Genomic DNA, 20,536 nt, shown 5'->3' on the forward strand with positions numbered 1-20,536 from the left:
TTCTATGCATGCAAATGCATGTGTTGTACTTCTCTTTATAACTCATGCTATGATGCTAGTTCCAAAAATCAAACTCTATCCCCAGTTTATCCCCACTGCCTATTATTATGTCATTATAGCTTTACATCAGGAGCCTTGAATATTTGTTTTTCAGTTTTGAGTTCTCTTTTAAATACTCCAGCAAGAATTCTGCCCTAAACTATTAACAGTAAGCTTTTTACCGGAAATTCATTGACAACCAAGTAAGAACAGAAATTAAACAGAGGATGGCCACCTGATGGATAGAGGGTAGACTCAAAAAGAAGAAGAAATGTGAGTGGGAGAGGTTACCAAACACTAATTTTACTTATTTCCCATTTTACCTGAAGTCAACACTGACTCTCCTACTTTGAATCATTTGCTATTCCTGATCCAAAGTTCTTAGGGCAAATAAGTTACCCATCTCTGATTTTTTGTTGTTGTTGTCTTTTTAGGGCCATACCCACAGCATATGGAAGTTCCCAAGCTAGAGGTCAAATCAGAGTTGCAGCTACTGGCCTATACCACAACCATAGTAGCTCGGAATCCAAGCCACAATCTGCACCCTACGCACAACTCACCACAATGCCAGATCATTTAACTTATTGAGTGAGGTCAGGGATTGAACCCGCATCCTCATGGATACTAGTCGGGTTTGTTACGGCTGAGCCATGACAGGAACTCCTCTGATTATTAATTGCTCCCTGAATCTTTATTGATCCCAAACAGTGGCATTCCAGAATATGATATGATCTCTGCCTTTAAAAAAAAGCTTGTTTTCTGTTATTTTAAGATGTTTTTTTGTTTTTTGTTTTTGTTTTTGTCTTTGGTCTTTTTAGGGCTGCACTTGAGGCATATGGAGGTTCCCAGGCTAGGGGTGGAATCGGAGCTGTAGTCACTGGCCTACCCTCAGGATCCAAGCTGCATCTGTGACCTACACCACAGCTCCCAGCAATGCTGGATCCGTAACCCACTGAGCAAGGCCAGGGATCAAACCCACAACCTCATGGCTACTAGTCAGATTCATTAACCACTGAGCCATGATGGGAACTCCCAAGATGTTCTTTTTAAAATGTCTCACCACAAACTCCTAGTGATTAGGGACCATTCTTTTGTAAGTTGTTTTACAATTTCTAACATAACTGGGGATTTTTGAAGTGTTCTTTCTTCTAGAGTCCAATAGATCTTATATTCAAATGGCTTTTTTTTTTTTATTCTGCCCTATTATACTAACCCTGGCCTAATATGCTGTCTGCTGGTCATCTTATACATAAACTTTTACTTCACCTATAAGGTCTGAGAAGTCCACACCTCCTTAGATCTAAAAGAGGAGAGGAGTGAACTATTAACTATTGCCTTTGGAATGGATAGCCAATGAGATCCTGCTGTATAACACTGGCATCTTTATCTGGTCATTTATGATAGAGTATGATGGAGGATAATGTGAGAAAAAGAATGTATATATGTATGTGTGGCTGGGTCACTCTGCTGTATAGTAGAAAATTGACAGAACGCTATAAACCATCCATAATGGAAAAAGCAAAAATCATTTTAAAAAAATAAAATAAAGACGACAAATGATTACTGTGTGATTTCATATTTGCCTTTCTTCTTAAGAGAATTTGTTGTGGTATCCAAATCTTATATTAAGCTACTTCCTGAAGGTCTTCTTTGTGGCTGTTGTTGTACTTTTTAGTTTTTTTGGTGTGTTTGGTTTTTGGTTTGTTTTTTTGTTTGTTTGTTTTTTGTCTTTTTAGGGCTCCACCTGCAGCATATGGAGGTTCCCAGGCTAGGTGTCGCATCAGAGCTGTAGCCGCTGGCCTAAGCCACAGCCACAGCAACACCATATCTCAGCTGCTTCTGCAACCTATGCCACAGCTCTCATGGCAATGCCGGATCACTTAACAGTGCCAGGGATTGAACCTGCCTCCTCATGGATACTAGTCAGGTTCGTTTCTGCTAAGCCATGATAGAAACTCCTATTGTTGTACTTTTTAGAATATAGGAATATAGATAAAATTCTCTTCAGTGCTAAGGAACTATTTATTTCATTGAATTTTATAGCAAATATTGCTTGATTGAAGAAAATCGGCTGTTGGGAATTTTTGTACTATAAAGTGGTAAATGATGACCTGATATTTATTGTAATATAATTGACAATATTTTAAGACATTAATTACATCTATTCTTTTCATAGGTTATAGATCATACCTATCAAGTTGGTCAAATAGCCATCATTTTGTCAAGGTAAGATTTTTGCTTTCCTTCCTAGGAAGGTGTAGTCCTTCCTAGGAAAGTGTAGACCCTCCTTATTCTGGGGTCCAGGTAGGAACAAATAAGAGGGTAATACCCTTATTTTTATGGAGTCTGTCCCTCCTAGGTCCTCACAGAGCTTTACGGAGTAGGAAGCTACATATGTGTGATTATTGATTCCATTTTCACAGATAAAATAGGCAATCAATTTGAAGTTACAGACCCAGTTCTGCCATTAACTTTATATGACCATCAATAAATATTTCCCTTTGAGTCTTTGGACTTCTAATTCCTTTTTACATATTATGAAAAGTTCTAATAGAAGGTTTTCAAGATCTTATCCAACTTTATAGGTGAAACTTAAAATTATTAAGCTCAGAAAGGGTCTGACTCTCACCTGAAGTGGTGGTCACATTGAGTTGGTTGTAACTTATCTCCTGGATATTTATCTCATATGGATATGGATATATTTAGCTGAATAAATAATTGTTTACTTAAAGGTATACTTTGGAAAAGCTCTCAGGCAGAGTTGATCAGAATAAAGTTATTCCTGGTCATCATGAAAAGTGAAACAGATTTATCACAGAGCAGCTTTGTAGATTTTTCATTTTACTTGGACTCACTTGGATTTTTATCTGATCACACAACTCCTAGAGACTCTCTTCAGGACTCTGTTAAGCTTTATTGACATAGGTATAAAATGCATTCCCCACTTCCTTCAGAAACTTGAAAAAAGGTATACTTTTTAAAAAGATTTTGAGGTAGTTTTTCTTGAAGAAATTAAATGTGTATATATTTTGGGAGAGTAGGTGGGGCGATAGAGTTGGGAGAAGAACAGAAGAATTATATTTTGTAAAGGAAAAAAAGGCATAAAAAGTTTGAATATTAGGGTGATAAGTTTTTTTTCTTCCCAGCCTCATACCTCTACTGTTGATGATACCTGTATTCTATTTGGGCAATGCTAGTGAATGTTTCCGCAACTTCAGCCAGAGCCACAGGTAAATAAGGACCAAACCTATCATTTTCAGGGTAGACTACACTTATTCTTTTCTTTTTTTATTTTATTTATTTTTCTTAAATTTTTTATTATTTATTTATTTATTTATTTTGTCATTTTCCTATTTCTTGGGCCACTCCTGCGGTATATGGAGGTTCCCAGGCTAGGGGTCTAATCAGAGTTGTAGCCGCCAGCCTACACCACAGCCACAGCAACGCTGAATCCGAGCCGCGTCTGCAACCTACACCACAGCTCACGGCAATGCTGGATCGTTAACCCACTGAGCAAGGGCAGGGATCGAACCCTCAACCTCGTGGTTCCTAGTTGGATTCATTAACCACTGTGCCACGACAGGAACTCCTTTATTTTTATTTTTTAATTGTTATTTCCCCAGTGCAGTTTTTTTTTCTACTGTGCAGTGTGGTGACCCAGTTACACATACACACATACATTCTTTTTTTCTCACATTATCATATTCCATCATAAGTACCCAGACATAGTTCCCAGTGCTACACAGCAGGATCTCATTGCTAATCCATTCCAAAGGCAATAGTCCGCATCTGTTAACCCACAGCTCCCAGTCCATCCCACTCTGTCCCTTTCCCCCTTGGCAACCACAAGTCTTTTCTCCAAGATCATGATTTTCTTTTCTGTGGAAAGGTTCATTTGTGCCATATATTAGATCCCAGATGTGAGTGATATAATATGGTATTTGTCTTTCTCTTTCTGACTTACTTCACTCAGTGTGAGAGTCTCTAGTTCCATCCATGTTGCTGCAAATGGGCATTATTTTATTCTTTTTTATGGCCGAGTAGTATTCCATTGTGTATGTATACCACATCTTCCTAATGGACATTTGGATTGTTCCCATGTCTTGGCTATTGTGAATAAGTGCTGCAATGAACATGCGGGTGCATGTGTCTTTTTTAAGGAAAGTTTTGTCCAGGTATATGCCCAAGAGTGGGGTTGCTGGGTGATATGGTAGTTCTATGTATAGTTTTCTAAGGTATCTCCATAGTGGTTGTACCAATTTACATTCCCATCAACAGTGCAGGAGGGTTCCCTTTTCTCCACACCCTCTCCAGCATTTGCTATTTGTGGACTTATTAATGATGGCCATTCTGACTTGTGTGAGGTGGTATCTTATGGTAGTTTTGATTTGCATTTCTGTAATAGTCAGGGATGTTGAGCATTTTTTTTTCATGTGCTTGTTGGCCATCTGTATATCTTCCCTGGAGAAATGTCTATTCAGGTCTTTTGCCCATTTTTCCATAGGGTTGTTGGCTTTTTTGCTGTTGAGTTGTATAAGTTGTTTGTATATTTTAGAGATGAAGCCCTTGTCAGTTGCATCATTTGAAACTATTTTCTCCCATTCTGTAAGTTGTGTTTTTGTTTTCTTTTTGGTTTCTTTTGCTCTGCAAAAGATTGTCAGTTTGACTAGGTCCCATTTGTTTATTTTTACTTTTATTTCTGTTGCTTTAGGAGACTGATCTGAGAAAACATTTGTAACGTTGATATCAGAGAATGTTTTGCCTATGTTCTCTTCCAGAACTTGGATGGTGTCTTGTCTTATATTTAAGTCTTTAAGCCATTTTGAGTTTATTCAATGCAATCCCTATCAAATTACCCATGACATTTTTCACAGAACTAGAACACACAATCCAAAAATTTATATGGAACCAAAAAAGACCCAGAATTGCAAAAGCAATTCTGAGGAACAAAAACCAAGCAGGAGACATAACTCTCCCAGACTTCAGGCAGTAGTACAAAGCCACAGTAATCAAGACAGTGTGGTAACTGGTACCAAAACAGACATATGGACCAATGGAACAGAATAGAGAGCCCAGAAATAAACCCAGACACCTACAATCAATTAATCTTTGACAAAGGAGGCAAGAATATAAAATGGAAAAAAGACAGTCTTTTCAGCAGGTGGTGCTGGGAAACCTGGACAGCTGCATGCAAATCAATGAAACTAGAACATATCCTGACAAAATAAACACCTGTTCTTTTCTATAAATAAAGATGGAGCTCAGCAAGTTAAGGATCCGGCATTGTCACTGAAGTGGCTTGGGTTGCTGCTGTGGCACAGGTTCCATCCTTGGCCCAGGAACTAGCACATACTATGGGCACGACCAGAAAAAAAAAAAAGATGGAGGAAGACTTTATACATACATTCTGGCCAAGGTGCTTGTATATGAAATGGGCTATGGACAGGGCGTGTAGTCAAGGCTAAAAATATATAAGTATAAATATAATACAAAATAACTGGAAGATAATGTGTTAATGAGAAGGAACAAGGTGTTGTGGGCAAGGATTAGCTAAATGATAAGGAAAATTACATTTTCATTAACTTTTGTTGCACCAAATGTATGTCTCTCTGGTCTTATACCTCTAGCAGCGCTCCTGTCCACTGATTCTCTTCCTAGGTGTATCCTGATGTACTCACCACCATCAGCCATGGCAGAACTCCTGCCTTCTGCCAACACATCAGTCTGCAGCACACTTTATTTTTATGGGCTCATCATTTTCCTGGCCAGCTTCCTACTCAGCCTCTTCATCATTGTGGTATGATGCCACCCCATCTGCCTTTATGGAAAGAGGAGGGATTGCGTCAGAAGGGGCAGTATTCCCAGGCCTGGGAAAGATGAGGTAGAGAGGTATTTCTTATAGTCCTAGAACTAAGAAAGTGGGTAGTATATGCTGATAATTTAATTACTACCTCAGTTTTTTGTACTTCCCAAGATCGAATGTTAACTGAGAAAAAGATCCTGTACTAATTATGTGAGTTAGGTTCACTCTAGACCTAATATATATTCCTGTGGATCCTCATGGAGGACCAGACCAGAACACCATTATATGTCAAATATATTCTTCATTTAGTATGACACCCTGGAACACAGGACGTGTTCTGTGATTTAATTTTCCAAATAATTAAAGAGTTTTCTCAGTTCTTTATTGACTATAATTTTGCATTTATGCTGTGTCAAACTGAGTTTAAAATGTTCAGACAAAAAAAATAAAATAAAATGATCAGGCAGTTATTAAAAACTCATTTGACATTATCAGAATGATGAACAATTAAAATAATCATCCATGGGACAATACATTATTTATATATAAGTGCCTAATACAAAGTCAGTAATCAAGCAAATATGCCTTTTTGTTTGCTGTATCTACATTTCAGTATCATTTTCTCCTCTCTTCATATGCTAGTTCAGGAATTACAAACTGTGATTGCAGAGGAACTTTATCCCATAGTTTTTTAGGTTTTTGGTTTTTTTTTTCTTTGTCTTTTCAGGGCCGTACCCGCAGCATTTAGAGGTTCCCAGGCTAGGGGTCTAGTCGCCGGCCATACATCAGAGCCACAGCAACTCGGGATCTGAGCCACACCTGAGACCTACACCACAGCTCACGGCATCCTTAAAACACTGAGTGAGGCCAGGGATCGAACCCACAACCTCATGATTCGTTAACCACTGAGCCACGATGGGAACTCCTTTTTTTTTTTTTTTTTTTCCTAGCATAGCTGCATTTGAATGAAATATATGAAATATAATGGTGGAGAATTTTCTTTGGCAATTAAAAAATAATTTATAAGGATAGCTTAGCTTAGCTCAAATCAGCAACTTTGTAAAGAATGAGCAATAACTAGTTTATATTAAAGTGGCCTTGATAGTTTACATTTAGAACTGATTGACAAGAGAGACAAATCTCCCCAAACTTCAGCACGCTGGGGATTCATAATAACGCAGGCTTTAGTAAGCATTCAGAATTAGCATTCTGATTCTTTTAAAATCAGCAGATGGTGAACTTATTTTGATAGACATAAATAGTCTCAATTAAATTCAAGACTTTGATTCCTATATTTGGGGGAAAGGAAACTACATGGTTAAACTTAAGTAACTGGGTTATTAACTTAAAGAGTAGATCTAGATTATTAAGAAAATTTCCAAATTTGGTCGGATTTTATTGCCAAGTTTATTACCTAATTTTACTCCTCACAAAAGGACATTGAACTGATTTATATTTATTTCAGTAACTAAAATGTATTCAAATAGCTTCTAAATGGAAGGGAAAAACAAACTGTTTTCCATCTAACGGCAAGAAGAGACATCCTAAAACATTTTTTGGCTTGAAATTGAGAATTTAAGCTCAGCCCACAGTGCTAAACTGTTTATTTTGAGAGTATTAAGGAGTTTCCATATGGCTCAGAACATTAAGGATCTGGCATTGTCACTACAGCAGCTTGGCTGCTGCTGTGGCACAGGTTCCATCCCTGGCCCAGGAACTTCCACATGCCATGGGCGCAGCCGTAAAAAAGGGGGAATATAATGCATATAACACTTTCTAACACAACCTCTGATAAGGTGTTTTAAAAGGCCTGGTTAGGAGTTCCCGTTGTGGCGCAGTGGTTAACGAATCCAACTAGGAACCATGAGGTTGCGGGTTCGGTCCCTGCCCTTGCCGTGAGCTGTGGTGTAGGTTGCAGACGCGGCTCGGATCCCGCGTTGCTGTGGCTCTGGTGTAGACCGGTGGCTGCAGCTCCGATTTGACCCCAACCCTGGGAACCTCCATATGCCGTGGGAGCGGCCCAAGAAATAGCAAAAAGACAAAAAAAAAAAAAGGTCTGGTTACATCTTAGTTTTCGTTCCCCATAAATATTGATTAATTTCAGTGAGAAACATAAAAGCCTGAGGGTTGATGTAATGTTCATGTATTGAACATGGTAATCGCGTTTGGCTAATATCTGTCAATTTTCCTGGGCAAGCAAAAGTTCACTCTGAAATAGTTTTCTCTTAGAAAAAGCCTAGTCTCAGATGGTAGGCAGGAGGATGGTCTTTCTTGCTGTCAGGTCCTGAGAGAAGGATCTCTCTATAATAATAGACTAGTTTAAGTAAGCCTTAGGCAGACTACTCACTGATGTACTCATGTTCAGGTCTTACTCATCCAAGCCCAGACACTTTTTAAGAAGTTTGTGAAATCGACTGGCTTTCTGGGGAGTGAACAGTGGGCAGCAATTCACATCGTGGAGCAGCAGGTGCTCTTCTACCCGGTGGCCTTCTTTTGTTGCTGGGGCCCAGGTGGGTATCTTTTTTTCCCCATTTTAAAAAGTTTTATTGAAGAATAGTTGCTTTATAATGTTGTGATAATTTCTTCTGTACAACAAAGTGATTCAGTTATATATGTACACACATCCATTCTCTTTCAGATTCTTTCCCACAGTTATCATAGAATACTAGGTAGAGTTTTCTATGCTGTACAGCAAGTCACTGTTGGCCAGTCATTCTGTATACCTCAGTGTGCATATGCCAATCCCAAACCCCCAGTCCATCCCATTTTCCCCATCTGTGCCCTGTGGTAATTATAAGTTTTTCAAAGTCTATAAGTCTGTTTCTATTCTGAAAATAAGTTCATTTGTGTCCTTTTTTTTTAGATTCCATGTATAAGTGGTATCATGATGTTTGTCTTTCCCAGTCTGACTTAATTTCGCTTAGTGTGATAATCTTTAGGTACATCCATGTTGCTACAAATGGATTATTTATTCTTTTCTATGGCTGAGTAATATTCCATTGTGTATATGGAATCTTTATCCATTCCTCTGTCTATGGACATTTAGATTGCTTCCATGTCTTGGCTATTGTAAATAGTGCTGCAGTGAACATTGGTGTGCATGTATCTTTTCAAATTACGGATTTCTCTGGGTAGATGCCCAGGAGTGGGATTGCTGGATCATATGGTAGTTCTATTTTAATTTTTTGAGGAACTTCCATGATGTTTTTCATAGTGGTTGCACCAATTTACATTCTCACAAACAGTGTAACAGAGTTCCTTTTTCTCCATACCTTCTCCAGCACTTATTGTTCGTAGACTTTTTGATGATGGCCATTCTGGCTGGTATAAGGTGGTACCTCATAGTTTTATTTATTTATTTATTTATTTATTTATTTATTTATTTTTCTTTTTAGGGCCACACCCACAGCATATGGAGATTCCCAGGCCAGGGGTCAAATTGGAGCTACAGCTGCCGGCCTACGCCACAGCCACAGCCACGCAGGATCCAAGCCTCATCTGTGACCTACACCACAGCTCATGGCAACACCAGATCCTTAACCCACTGAGTGAGGCCAGGGATCAAACCTGCAACCTCATGGTTCCTAGTCATTTGTTTCCGCTATCACCACAACAGGAACTCCTAGGTTTTTTGGGGGGGGAGGGGGGGTTGGCCACTCCACAGCATGTGGAGTTCCCAGGCCAGGGATCAGATCTGAGCTGCAGCCGTGGCAACACCAGATACTTAACCCACTGATTGAACCTGAATCCCAGCTCTCCCAAGACACCGCCAATCCTATTGCATCCCATCAGGAACTCTCCTCATAGTAGTTTTGATTTGCATTTCTCTAATAATTAGTGATGTTGAGAATCTTTTCATGTGGGTTTTTTTTTTTTTTTTGGCCATCTGTATGTCTTATTTGGAGAAATGTCTATTTAGATCTTATGCTTATTTTTTGATTAAGTTGTTTTTTGGATATTGAGCTGCAGGAGGTGTTTGTATATTTTAGAGATTAATCCCTCATCAGTCGCTTCATTTACAAATATTTTCTCCCTTTCTGTGGGTTGTTTTTAAATTTCATTTATGGTTTCCTTTGCTGTGAAAAAGCTTTTAAATTTTAATTAGGTTCCATTTGTTTATTTTTGTTTTTATTTTCATTTCTTTAGGAGGTGGGTCTCTGCTGCAACTTATGTCAGATAGTGGCCTCTGTTTTCCTCTAAGGGTTTTATAGTATCTGGTCTTATATTTAGGTCTTTAATCCATTTTGAATTTATTTTTGTGTATGGTGTTAGAAAGTATTCTAATTTCATTCTTTTACATGTAGCTGTCAAGTTTTCCTAGCACCACTTATTGAAGAGACTTTTTTTTCTGTTCTGTATTCTTGCCTCCTTTGTCCTAGATTAGTTGACCATAGATACTTGGGTTTATTTCTGGGCTTTCTGTCCTGTTCCATTGATCTATATTTCTATTTTTGTGCCAGTATCATACCATTTTGATGACTGAAGCATTGTAGTATAGTCTGAAGTCAGGGGGACCGATTCCTCCAGCTCCATTTTTCTTTCTCAGGATGGCTTTGGCTCTTCAGGGCCTTTTGTGTTCCATACAAATTAAAACTTTTTTTGTTCTGGTTCTGTGAAAAATGCCATTGGTAATTTAATAGGGATTATGTTGAATCTGTAGATTGCCTTGTGTAGTACAGTCATTTTGACAATATTGATTCTTCCAATCTAAGAGCATGTTATATCTTTCCATCTGTTTGTATCATCTTTGATTTCTTTCATCAGTGTCATAGAGTTTTTGGAGTACAGGTCTTTTGTCTCTTTAGGTAAATTTATTCCTACATATTTTATTATTTTGATATGATGGCAAATGGGACTGTTTCCATAGTTTCTCCTCTGATTTTTCACTATTAGTTTATAGAGATGCAATAGACTTCTGTGTATTAATTTCGTATCCTACAACTTTACCAAATTCATTGATGACCTCTAAGAATTTTCTAGTAGTGTCTTTAGGATTTTCTGCGTATAATATCATGTCATCTGTAAACAGTAATAGTTTTACTTCTTCCTTTCCAATTTGGATTCCTTTTATTTCTTTTTCTTCTCTTATTGCTGCAGCTAGGACTTCCAAAACTATGTTGACTAAAAGTGCCAAGAGTGTACATCCTTGTCTTGTTTCTGATCTTAGCAAGAATTCTTTCTGCTTTTCGCTGTTGAGAATGATGTTAGCAGTGGGTTTGTTGTATATGGCCTTTATTATGTTGAGGCAGATTCCCTCTATATACACTTTCTGGAGGGCTTTTATCAGAAATGGGTATTGGACTTTATCAAAAGCTTTTTTGCATCTATTGATATGATCATATGGTTTTTATTCCTCAGTTTGTTAATGTGGTGTACTGCACTGATTGATTTGCAGCTATTGAAAAATCCTTTCATCCCTGGGATAAGTCCCATTTGATCATAGTATATGATCTTTTCAGTGTATTGCTGGATTTTGTTTGCTTAAATTTTTTTTTTGTCTTTTTTGCTATTTCTTGGGCCACTCCTGTGGCATATGGAGGTTCCCAGGCTAGGGGTTGAATCGGAGCTGCAGCCACCGGCCTATGCCAGGGCCACAGCAATGAGGGATCCGAGCCGCGTCTGCAACCTACACCACAGCTCACGGCAATGCCAGATCGTTAACCCACTGAGCAAGGGCAGGGACCGAACCCACAACCTCATGGTTCCTAGTCAGATTCGTTAACCACTGCGCCACGACGGGAACTCCTGTTTGCTTAAATTTTTTGAGGATTTTTGCATCTCTGTTCGTCAGTGATATTGGCCTATAATTTTCTTTTTCTTTTTTGGCCACTCTGAGACATATAGAGTTCCTAGACCAGGGATCAGATCTAAGCTGTGGTTGCTACTTAAGACACAGCTTTGGCAATGCCAGATATTTAACTTTGCTGGGCTGGGGATCGAACCTGTGTCCCAGAACTCCCAAGATGCCACTGATCCCATTGTGCCACAGTGGAAACTCTAAGCCTGTAATTTTCTTTTTTGGTGGTATCTTTGCCTAGTTTTGGTATCAGGGTAATGATGGCCTCATAGAATGAGTTTGGGAATGTTCCTATCACTGCAATTTTTTTGGAAGAGCTTCAGAAGAATAGGTATTAACTCTTCTCTAAATGATAGAATTCTCCTGTGAAGCTATCTGGTCCTGGACTTTTGTTTGTTGGAAGTTTTTTAATAATAGTTTCAGTTTCAGTACTTGTGTTTGATTCATTCATCTTTTCTATTTCTTCCTAGTTTAGTCTTAGAATATCGTACCTAAGAATTTGTCCATTTCTTCTAGGTTATCCATTTTATTGGCATATAGTTGCTTGTAGTAGTTGCATATGATTTGTTGTATTTCTGTGATATCTATTGTAACTTCTCCTTTTTCATTTCTAATTTTATTGATTTGAGTCCTTGTCCTTTATTTCTCTATAAGCCCGCTAAGGGTTTATCAATTTTGTTGATATCTTCAAAGAATCAGCTTTTAATTTCAGTGATCTTTCCTATTGTTTTCTTCATTTCTATTTCATTTATTTCTGATCTGATCTTTATGATGTCTTTCCTTCTACTAACTTTGGGTTTTGTTCAGTCTTCTTTCTCTAGTTCCTTTAGGTATAATGTTAGGTTGTTTGAGTTTTTTCTTGTTTCCTGAGGTAGGCTTGTATTGCTATAAACTTTCCCCTTAGGACTGCTTTTGCTGCATCTCATAGGTTCTATTTTTGGAGGTTCCCAGGGGTCGAATTGGAGCTATGGGTTGAATTGGAGCTGTAGCTGCCAGCCTATGCCACAGCCACAGCCGCATCAGATCCGAGCCCCATCTACCATCTATGACCTCCACCATAGCTCATGACAATGCCAGATCCTTAACCCACTGAGCAAGGTCAGGAATTGAACCCGCAACCTCATGGTTCCTAGTCAGACTTGTTTCCGCTGAGCCAGGATGGGAACTCCCATCCCATAGGTTTTAGATCATTGTATCTTTAGGTATTTTTTTATTTCCTCTTTGGTTTCTTCAGTGATCCATTGGTTGTTTAGTAGCATATTATTTAGTCTCCACATGTCTGGATTTTTTTGCAGTTTTTTTTTTAGAATCTTTTAAGACATCTAGTCTCATAGCATTGTGGTTGGAAAAGATGCTTGATATGATTTCAGTTTACTTAAATTTACTGAGGCTTGATTTGTGGCCCAGAATGTGATCTGTCCTAGACTATGTTCCATGTGCACTTGAACAAAATTTGTATTCTGCTACTTTGGGATGGAATATTCTATGAGCATCTATTAAGTCCATGTGGTCTAATGCATTATTTAAGCCCTGTGTTTCCTTGTTGATCTTCTGTCTGGATAATCTGCCTGTAAGTGGGGTGTTAAAATCCCCCAACTATTATTGTGTTATTGTTGATTTCTCCTTTTAAGCATTTTAGCAGTTGCCTTATATATTGTGGTGCTCCTATGTTGCGTGTGTATGTATTTACAATTGTTATATCTTCTTCTTGGATTAATCCTTTATGTAATGTCCTTTTGTGTCTTATAACAGTCTTTATTTTATTTAAAGTCTGTTTGTCTGATATGAGTATTGCTACTCCAGCTTTCTTTTGATTTCTCTTTGCATGGAATATCTTCTTTCATCTTCTCACTTTAGTTTGTGGGTCCCTGGAACTGAAGTACGTTTCTTGTAGACAAGATATATATGGGTCTTGTTTTTGTATCCATTCAGTCAGTCTATGTCTTTTGGTCAGGGCATTTAGTCCATTTATATGTAAGGTAATTATTGATATACATATTCTTTTTTTTCATTTTACTTTATTTTTATTTTTTATTTAGTTTTTTATTTCCCTAATACATTATTTTTTTTCTGTTGTACTGTTCTTATTGCCATTTTGTTAATTGTTTTGGATTTGTTTTTGTTGGTCTTTTTTCTTCCCTTCTTTTATTCTCTTTTCTTGCGGTTTGATGACTATCTTTAGTGTCATGTTTGGATTGCTTTTTCTTATTTGTGCATGTGTCAATTATAGGTTTTTGGTTTGCAGTTACTATGAGGTTTTGATATAGGAGATTGTATATACATAAGACTTTTAGGGCCACACCTGCGGCACATAGAAATTCCCAGACTAGGGATTGAATCAGAGCTGCAACTGCTGGCCTACACCACAGCCACAGCAATGCCAGATCCAAGCCCCATCTGTGACCTATACCACAGCTCACAGAAATATCAGATCCTTAACCCACTGAGCAGGGCCAAGGATCAAACTTGCATCCTTATGGATACCAGTTGGATTTGTTACCACTGAGCCACGACAGGAACTCCTATACAAGATTGTTTTAAGTTGCTGGTATCTTAATTGCAAATGTATTTCCAGTATCCTGCATTTGTACCCTCCTCTTCTCATGATGGCTGGTTTTACTATCATATTTGCATGGATGATTTCTTACCTTTGCTATTTGTCTGCCTTTACCAGTGAGCCTTCTTATTTGTAATTTTCTTTTTTATAATGGTGGTCTTTTCTTTTCCACCTAGAGAAGTTCCTTTAATGTTTGTTGTAAAGCTGGTTTAGTGGTGCTGAATTCTCTTAGGTTTTGCTTATCTGCGAAGCTTTTGATTTCTCCTTCAAATCTGAATGAGAGCCTTGCTGGGTAAAGTAATCTTGGTTGGAGGTTTTTTCCTTTCATTGCATTAAGTATATCATGCCACTCCCTTCTGACCTGCAGAGTTTCTGCTGAAAAACCTGCTGATAACCTTATCGGGGTTCCCTGGTATGTTATTTGTTTCTTTCCCTAGCTGCTTTCAAGATTTTCTCTTTGTCTTTAATTTTGGTCAATTTGATTAATATATGTCTTGGGGTGTTCCTCCTTTGATTTATTCTATATGGTGTTTGTTGTGCTTCCTGGATTTGAGTGGGTGATTCCTTCCCCATGTTAGGGAAGTTTTCAGCTATTAGCTCTTCAAATATCTCTGACCCTTTCTCTCCCTCTTCTCCTTCTGGCATCACTATAATGCAAATGTTGATGCATTTAAAGTTGTCCCAGGGTTCTCCTAGACTGTCCTCATTTCTTTTCATTCTTTTTTCTTTATTCTGTTCCATGTCAGTGATTTCCACCAGTCTGTCTTCCACCTCACTTATTTGCTCTTTTACCTCCTGTATTCTGCTCTTGTTTCCTTCTTGTGAATTTTTTATTTGGGTTATTGTATTTTGCACCTCTGCTTGTTTAATTTTTAAATCTTATATTTATTTGTTAAGTATTTCTTATAATTTATCAATCTTTGCCTCCATTTTTTCCCCAAGATCTTGGATCATCCTCACTCTCATTACTCTAAAGTCTTTTTCATGGAGGTTGCTTATCTCCAGTACACTTAGGTGTTTTTCTGGGGTTTTGCCTTGTTCATTCATCTGGGTCATATTTCTTTGTCTTTTCATTTTGTATAGCTTTCTGTGTGATCTTTTTTCTGCAGGGTACAAGGTTGTTGCCAAGCTACAGGTTTGTAACCTCCCTTGCTTCTGGTGTCTACCCTTTTGTGGGTGAAGTTGATACAGTGGCTGTGCCAGGCCTCTTGATTTGAGGGACTGGTGCCTAACCACTGGTAGGAGGAGCTGAGTCTTGTCCTTCTGGTGGGTGGGGCTTTGTCTCTGTTTGTGATTAGAGATAGCTGTGTGCCTAAGAGGACTTTAGGCAGCCTGTTTGCTGATAGGTGGGGCTGTGTTCCCATGCTATGTGTTGTTCAGCCTGGGGCTTTTCAGGTCTGATAGGTGAGGCCATATTTTTCCAAAATGGCAGCCTCCTGGGGAGTTCATGTTGATGATTATTCCCAAGACCTCATCCTCCACAATGTCCTGCCCCCACAGCAAGCCACAACCACCCCTTGCTTTCCAGGAGACCCTCCAAGACCCACAGGTAGGTCTGACCCCGATTCTTACAGAGTCCCTGCTTTGCCCTGAGATCCATTGCAGGTGATACCCTGTGTGCCTTCCAAGAATGGAGTCTCTGTTTCCCCCAGTCCTGTGGGGCCCCTGAACATGTGGCCTGCTGGCCTTCAATGCCAAATGCTTTGGGGGCTCCTCCTCCCAGTGTCAGATGCCCAGGCTGGGGATCCTGACGTGCAGTTTGAAACTCTCACTCCTGTGGGAGAGCCTCTGTAATATAGTTATTTTCTAATCTGTGGGTCACCTACCTCATGGATATGGAATTGCTTATATAGTGAAAGCACTCCTCCTAATGTCTTAATGTGGCGGCTTTTTTCTCTTTGGGTATAGGATATATTTTTTCATAGTTTCCAGTCTATTTTGTTGATGATTATTTAGCAGTTAGTTATAATTTTGTTGTTTTCCTGAAAGACTGAGTTTGAGTTCTTCTACTTTGCCATCTTGCCTCTGACTCTTGCTCAGGGGGGTATCTTAATGGAAAGATCTAGGCAATGAAAAGGATAACCATTGGGTTGTGATCAGGCAGAATAGTCTCATCAAGAAGGATGACTAGAGAGAGGACAAGATGGCGGAGGAGTAGGGGGACACGCTTGCCCTCTCCCACAAACACAACAACAAAAAAAGCACATCTACAGAATAAATGACTCGCACAGAACAGCAACCAATCGCTGGCAGAGGAACCTAAACTCCAATGACGGCAAGAAGTTCGTGACATTACTGGGCAGAACGGGAGAAAAGAGGAGTGTGAGAGAAGGTGAATCCGAGCGGGACGGGCGCTCCCGAAAGGGAACTGCGGAGGAGAAAGGGATCCCGCACCCTGGAAAGTCACCTACTTGGGGGAAAGATCAAACAAACCGGAGGAATCTCCAGATGCAGAGAAGAGTGTAGCAGTAAGTTGGAGTACGGAAAAGCCGATCAAGAACCGAACGGACCATCTGAACTACGGGCACAGTCACCAAAAATTGAGACACCTGGGTGGGGGCTGGGCACCAAGACCTCGGCTCCAGAGGTTAGTCCCCAAGAACGGGCTGGGGGGGGCGGGGCGGAGCGGAAACTGCTTGGGAGGTCTAGAAAACATTTGATGGGGCAGAGACTGCCTGGGAGACTAGAAAACAAAGCTGTCGCAGAGAAAGGGAGAAATACTCTAGGGGCGGGGAAGTGGAAAGCCCCATCAGAGGGAACCTGGGAGAAGAGCCTGGTCTGCGCCCGAGCTGGGGAGGGGAGAGAAGGGGTGGGTCCCCGTAGAATACCCCCCCATGCCACAGCAAGCTTACAGGCCTGATAGCTAGCTGAAAGCTGTGCTTCCCAGTGCATCCCCTCCCCCCACCCCCACCACCCCCTACGCTCTCGCTGAACCTGGGGCTGCCTGCCATCCAGGAGGGCTGGCCTCAACAATTGCCTGAAGCCTACCACCGCAGGGGCTGTCCCTGCACAGGCCTGCTTGCTCTTTGGAGGGTCTACACTTCTGCAGAGCAGCACCAAACACCACCAGCCCCCGAGAAAAGGCCTGCAGGCAAGAAAAGCTAGAACAAGCCTAGCCAGGCTGTGAATAGATCTGCCTAATTCTCGGATGGTTTTTCTGAGTCGGGCTGCCCCGGGGAGGAGCCTCTTGGATTTCCAGCGGCCCTGCTACCCGCCCAAGCCCCCAGGGGGTGCCAAGCTCTAGAGGATCAGCTGCATAGGACTGTCAGCTCCAGGCAGGACCCCCTGCAGCCCAGAAAAGCTGCAACAAGCCTGGCTGAGTCGGGAGAAGATCTCAGACGGTTTTTCTGAGTCAGGCTGCCCCGGGGAGGAGCCTCTTGGGTTTCCAACAACCCTGCTACCCACCCAAGCCCCCAGGGGGTGCCGAGACCTAGTGGATCAGCTCCATAGGACTGCCAGCTCCAGGCAGGACCCCCTACAGCCCAGAAAAGCTGCAACAAGCCTGGCCGAGTCGGGAAAAGTTCTCAGATGGTTTTTCTGAGTCAGGCTGCCCCGGGGAGGAGCCTCTTGGGTTTCCAATGGCCCTGCTACCTGCCCAAGCCCCCAGAGGGTGCCGAGACCTAGTGGATCAGCTGCATAGGACTGCCAGCTCCAGGCAGGACCCCCTGCAGCCCAGAAAAGCTGCAACAAGCTTGGCCAGACTGTGAAAAGATCTGCCTACATTCTCAGGCTGTCCTTCTGAGTTGGGCTGCCCTAGGGAAGAGCCTCTTAGGTTCTCAGTGACTCAGATAGCTTCTCAAGCCCCCAGGGGGTGCTGCACTCCTGAGGAACAGCTGCCCAACACCGCCAACCCCCTGCAAGAACCCCACAGCCTAAAAACACCAGAGCAAGCTCTGCATGACCAAGTGAAATCTGCTACCATTGTGGTGTGGACCTCCCAGTCCTGTCTGCCCTCAGGAAGTCCTCCTTTGCTTCAAAGAAACACTGTTAGCTCCATCAACACTCCAGAAACGCCACACTGCCTCAAAAAAGATTGACCAACAACGCCAGCCCTCAGGAAATATTCCACGGCAGTGACAAGGCAAACACTGCCCGATAACGGAGAGTACAACTCCCTCAGGAGAAAGAAAACAACAAGCAAGATGAAGAAGCTGAGAAACCACCCCCAGTCAAACCAACAGGAGAACTCACCTAAAACAGTCAACAATGAAACAGATCTCTGCAGTCTGACAGACCTGGAGTTCAAAAGAGAAATAGTGAAAATACTGAAGGAATTAAGAGAAGATATGAACAGTAATGCAGATACCCTCAGAAAGGAACTAGAAAATATAAGGAGGAGCCAAGAAAAACTAGAACATTCATTTGCAGAGATGCAAACTGAACTAAGGGCAGTAAAAACCAGAATGAATAATGCAGAAGAACGAATCAGTGATGTGGAAGATAGAATAATGGCAATCACCCAATCCGGTCAGCAGACAGAAAACCGAATCAAAAAACTGGAAAGCAATATAAGAGACCTATGGGATAATATAAAGCGGGCCAATCTATGCATAATAGGAATTCCAGAAGGAGTAGAAAAAGATAAGGGGATGGAAAATATATTTGAAGAAATTATCGCTGGAAACTTCCCAAATCTAAAGGATACTGGGTTCAAGATACAAGAAGCACAGAGGGCGCCAAACAAACTGAACCCAAATAGACCCACACCAAGACACATCATAATAAAAATGGCAAAAGTTAGTGATAAAGAGAGGATCCTAAAGGCAGCAAGAGAAAAGCAGAATGTTACCTACAAGGGAACCCCCATAAGATTATCAGCTGATTTCTCTACAGAAACACTACAGGCCAGGAGGGAAATGGCAAGAGATATTTAAAGTGCCAAAAGGAAAAAATATGCAACCTAGAATACTCTATCCAGCAAGAATATCATTTAAAATAGAAGGGGAAATAAAAATTTTTTCCAACAAACAAAAACTTAAAGAATACAGCAACACAAAACCCAGGTTAAAGGAAATATTGAAAGGGCTTCTCTAAACCAAAAAGAAAGAAAGGAAAGGGAAGAAAAAAGAAAAGAAAAAAAGAAGAAGAAGAAGAAGAACTAGGACTGAGGAAACCGCAATCAGAAAGCAGTCACTCAAATAAGCCAGCATACAGATTTAATCATGAACATGCTTCAAACAAAATAAAATTAAAAAGAAAAAAATAAAAAAGAGTCATCAAAACCATAAAATGTGGGCAAGGGATGTTAGGAAATAAATAACCCTTTTTTTTTGTGTGTTTGTATGTTTTTCTTCTTAATTTTAATGTAGTAATGAAGTGTTTGAACTTACAGGACCATCAGGCTAAAACACACAATTATGGGAAGGGGTTAGCATACTTAAAAAACAGGGCAACCACAAGCCAAAACCAAATATTGCATTTGCAAAAAATGAAAAAAAAAATACACTCAAGCAGATAATAACAGGAGACCATCCAACCAAAAAAAAAAAAAAAGAAAAAAAGAAAGGAAGAATGGAGAACCATAGAATCAACTGGAACACGAGGTTCAAATGGCAATAAATAATCATCTATCAATTATCACCTTAAATGTCAATGGACTGAATGCCCCAATCAAAAGACACAGAGTGGCTGAGTGGATAAAAAGGCAAAAACCTTCAATATGCTGCCTACAAGAAACTCACCTTAGGACAAAAGATACGTATAGATTGAAAGTGAAAGGGTGGGGGAAAATATTTCACGCCAATAGACATGACAGAAAAGCAGGAGTCGCAATGCTCATATCAGACAAAATAGACTTTAAAACAAAAGACATAAAGACAAAGAAGGACACTACTTAATGATTAAGGGATCCATCCAAGGAGAGGATGTTACTATCGTCAACATATATGCCCCAAATACAGGAGCACCCAGATACATACAACAAATATTAACAGACATAAAGGGAGATATTGATGAGAATACAATCAGAGTAGGAGACCTTAATACCCCCCTCACATCAATGGACAGATCCTCTAGACAGAAAACCAATAAAGCAACAGAGATCCTGAAGGAAACAATAGAAAAGTTAGACTTAATTGATATCTTCAGGACACTACATCCAAAAAAATCAGACTACACATTCTTCTCAAATGCTCATGGAACATTCTCAAGAATCGACCACATATTGAGACACAAAGCTAATCTCAATAAATTTAGGGGCATAGAAATTATCTCAAGTATCTTCTCTGACCACAATGCCATGAAATTAGAAACCAACCATGGGAAAAGGAAAGAGAAAAAACCTACTGCATGGAGACTAAACAACATGCTACTAAAAAACCAATGGGTCAATGAGGAAATC

The 20,536-nt window shown here is 40.2% G+C and overlaps 1 protein-coding gene across 2 annotated transcripts in view; it reads left to right on the forward strand.

The window, feature by feature from the left end:
• TMEM116 (transmembrane protein 116) overlaps window positions 1-20,536 on the forward strand; it is a 105,821-nt gene that overhangs the window by 79,851 nt on the left and 5,434 nt on the right. For both annotated transcript variants that reach the window (XM_047761977.1, XM_047761976.1), the window contains 4 exons: window positions 2,216-2,265; window positions 3,186-3,269; window positions 5,698-5,836; window positions 8,208-8,352. In XM_047761977.1, coding sequence (XP_047617933.1) covers window positions 2,216-2,265; window positions 3,186-3,269; window positions 5,698-5,836; window positions 8,208-8,352 — 418 coding nt within the window. The remainder of the gene's footprint in view (window positions 1-2,215; window positions 2,266-3,185; window positions 3,270-5,697; window positions 5,837-8,207; window positions 8,353-20,536) is intronic.

This window comes from Phacochoerus africanus, chromosome 15, assembly GCF_016906955.1.
Source record: "Phacochoerus africanus isolate WHEZ1 chromosome 15, ROS_Pafr_v1, whole genome shotgun sequence".
Lineage (NCBI taxonomy): Eukaryota > Metazoa > Chordata > Mammalia > Artiodactyla > Suidae > Phacochoerus > Phacochoerus africanus.